Below are 1,872 nucleotides of genomic sequence, written 5' to 3'. Positions count from 1 at the left end.
AGACCCGCGCGCGCGGCCCGAGCGGGTGGGTGCCCCTCACTTGGGGTCGCGCGGGCAGGGCTGCGGGTCCAACTGGCCCGCCCCACCCCGGGATTGCCGCGCCGTGGGGGAGGGCCCGGCTGCGCCCCGAAACTGCCTGGCCCAGTGCTGGGCGGCGCCCCAAGCCGGGGTGTTGTCTCCCCGGCCCAGCCTCACGGGGGGCTTGGCCCTCGGTCCCGCGCTTCCCCTCCGAGCTTCACCCCCAGGCGCCGCTGAGAGTGTGGGCTGTGAGGGCCGGCGCCGGGCTGGGGGAGGGGCAGGTGGGGGGGTCGCCGTCGGTCGCCTTTGAGGTGCTCTGGACCCCGCGGCCCGGAGGATCCCGAGGTGTCGTAACCTCGTCTCGGTGACAGGAGCTAGGAACCGCGTGTCCCCTAACGTTGCCAACCACCGCGCAAGCCCCTCCGTCGGAGGAGGGGGCGCCCTGCCTGGGGTCTCTGGCGATGCAGAGACAGAGGCTTCATTCCAGCCACAGCCCAAGCTTCCTGCTTCTCAAACCGCTGGCCTGATTGTTCCCTGGAGCGAGCCACCCTCGGGGTTTGTGCCCCCCCCCCACCATCCACTGGGGAGGGGCCTTGTTTTAAATTCCTGTGAGCATTATAAGGAAACTGAGGCAGGATAGGGAAGTTTTGGTTGCCCGAACGGTCAACTCTCAGTGGGCACCATCTTCTCTGCTTTAGGACACTAGAGAGACCCGGTGGAGTGGGGGGCTTGCTGATCCCCAGGAACAGGCGGCCCCGATGCTCCCCCGACCCCAAGTCGCCTCCTGGCCTGCCCTGCCCCAGCTGCCCTAGAATTGTGGGTTCTCCTGGGTCCAGGGCACGCCCTTTTCTCCAGGAACCTGAGTTGGAAGACCTGTCATTGGCAGCAGGGTCTTGGCTGCACCTGTTGGCGCCAACCAGAGGAGAATCAAAAGCTATGTTTCCTTTGGGCTAATTTGTAAGCTTTCGGAATTGCTCAGTATAGAATTAAAGGTCAGAGGAGGCGTGGGGAAGTAGACGGCCAGGGATGGGGACAGTGGGGCCAGACAGAGTGAGGCAAGGGACACAAACAAGGTCCCCTGGGCGCTCAGCTTGACCTGGGCAGGTGTCTGCCGCCGGGGGGGCGGGGCCAGGCGCCCCCAGAGCCCCACTAGGTGAGCTGGTGCCTGAGGACACTAGGCCCATAAGATAAGGCGGCTGCCCGGCTCACCTGAGGACTGCAGTTCCCGAACCCCAAGGCCTTGTCTATGGCCACCAGGCCTAGCTGAGTCCCCGACTCCTAGGCATTTTGGGGGCGCAGGGCAAGACTGCTGTCCATCAGGTGTGTGCCGCACCCATGAGAGAACCCGGGGCTTGCCCTGGGTAATACCCATCCTTACTCGCATCCACTCGCGCCGGTGGACACAATCACGGCCTGCTCAACCCCCAGGTAGGGGTGTCACAGATGTGAGGATGACTTCCACTTGGGGGACCCAGGATGTCACACACAGGCCAGAGGGAAGGTGGGAAGTACGGAGGTCTCCCCGGCCTGGGTGCACCCACTCCGCGAAGGCATCCAGGCCTCTGACTCGGCCTGGGGGGCACCCGCCCCTTCTCCGACGCCAGTTCCCCCTAGCACTCCTTTGTCTAGTGTGCTTAAGGGGCGGCCACTTCTGGAAACAGACCGGGAGGGAGCGGAGATCCACAGACTTCGGTCCCCGCCCCCCTCCTCGTTCGGCACCTTGCAGTCCGCCGGACGCCCGGTGCCCGGCCCCGGGGTCGGGGAGGTTAGCGGGGCGGGGCCCAGGACGTCCCCCCACAGCCCCCGCGGCGCCGAGCTGCGGGGGGAGGGGCAGGGCGCCACTTCCTCTTCCGC

General features: G+C 66.3%; 1 protein-coding gene across 1 annotated transcript in view; it reads left to right on the top strand.

Annotated features, from left to right (window-relative positions):
- Positions 1-1,044: 1,044 nt before the first annotated feature.
- Positions 1,045-1,872, top strand: part of LOC115281692 (collagen alpha-1(I) chain) — a 5,232-nt gene continuing 4,404 nt past the window's right edge. The window contains exon 1 of the mRNA XM_029927112.1: positions 1,045-1,068. Coding sequence (XP_029782972.1) covers positions 1,045-1,068 — 24 coding nt within the window. The remainder of the gene's footprint in view (positions 1,069-1,872) is intronic.

Source organism: Suricata suricatta, chromosome 17 (assembly GCF_006229205.1).
Source record: "Suricata suricatta isolate VVHF042 chromosome 17, meerkat_22Aug2017_6uvM2_HiC, whole genome shotgun sequence".
Lineage (NCBI taxonomy): Eukaryota > Metazoa > Chordata > Mammalia > Carnivora > Herpestidae > Suricata > Suricata suricatta.
This window is presented reverse-complemented; position numbering and strand designations above follow the sequence as displayed.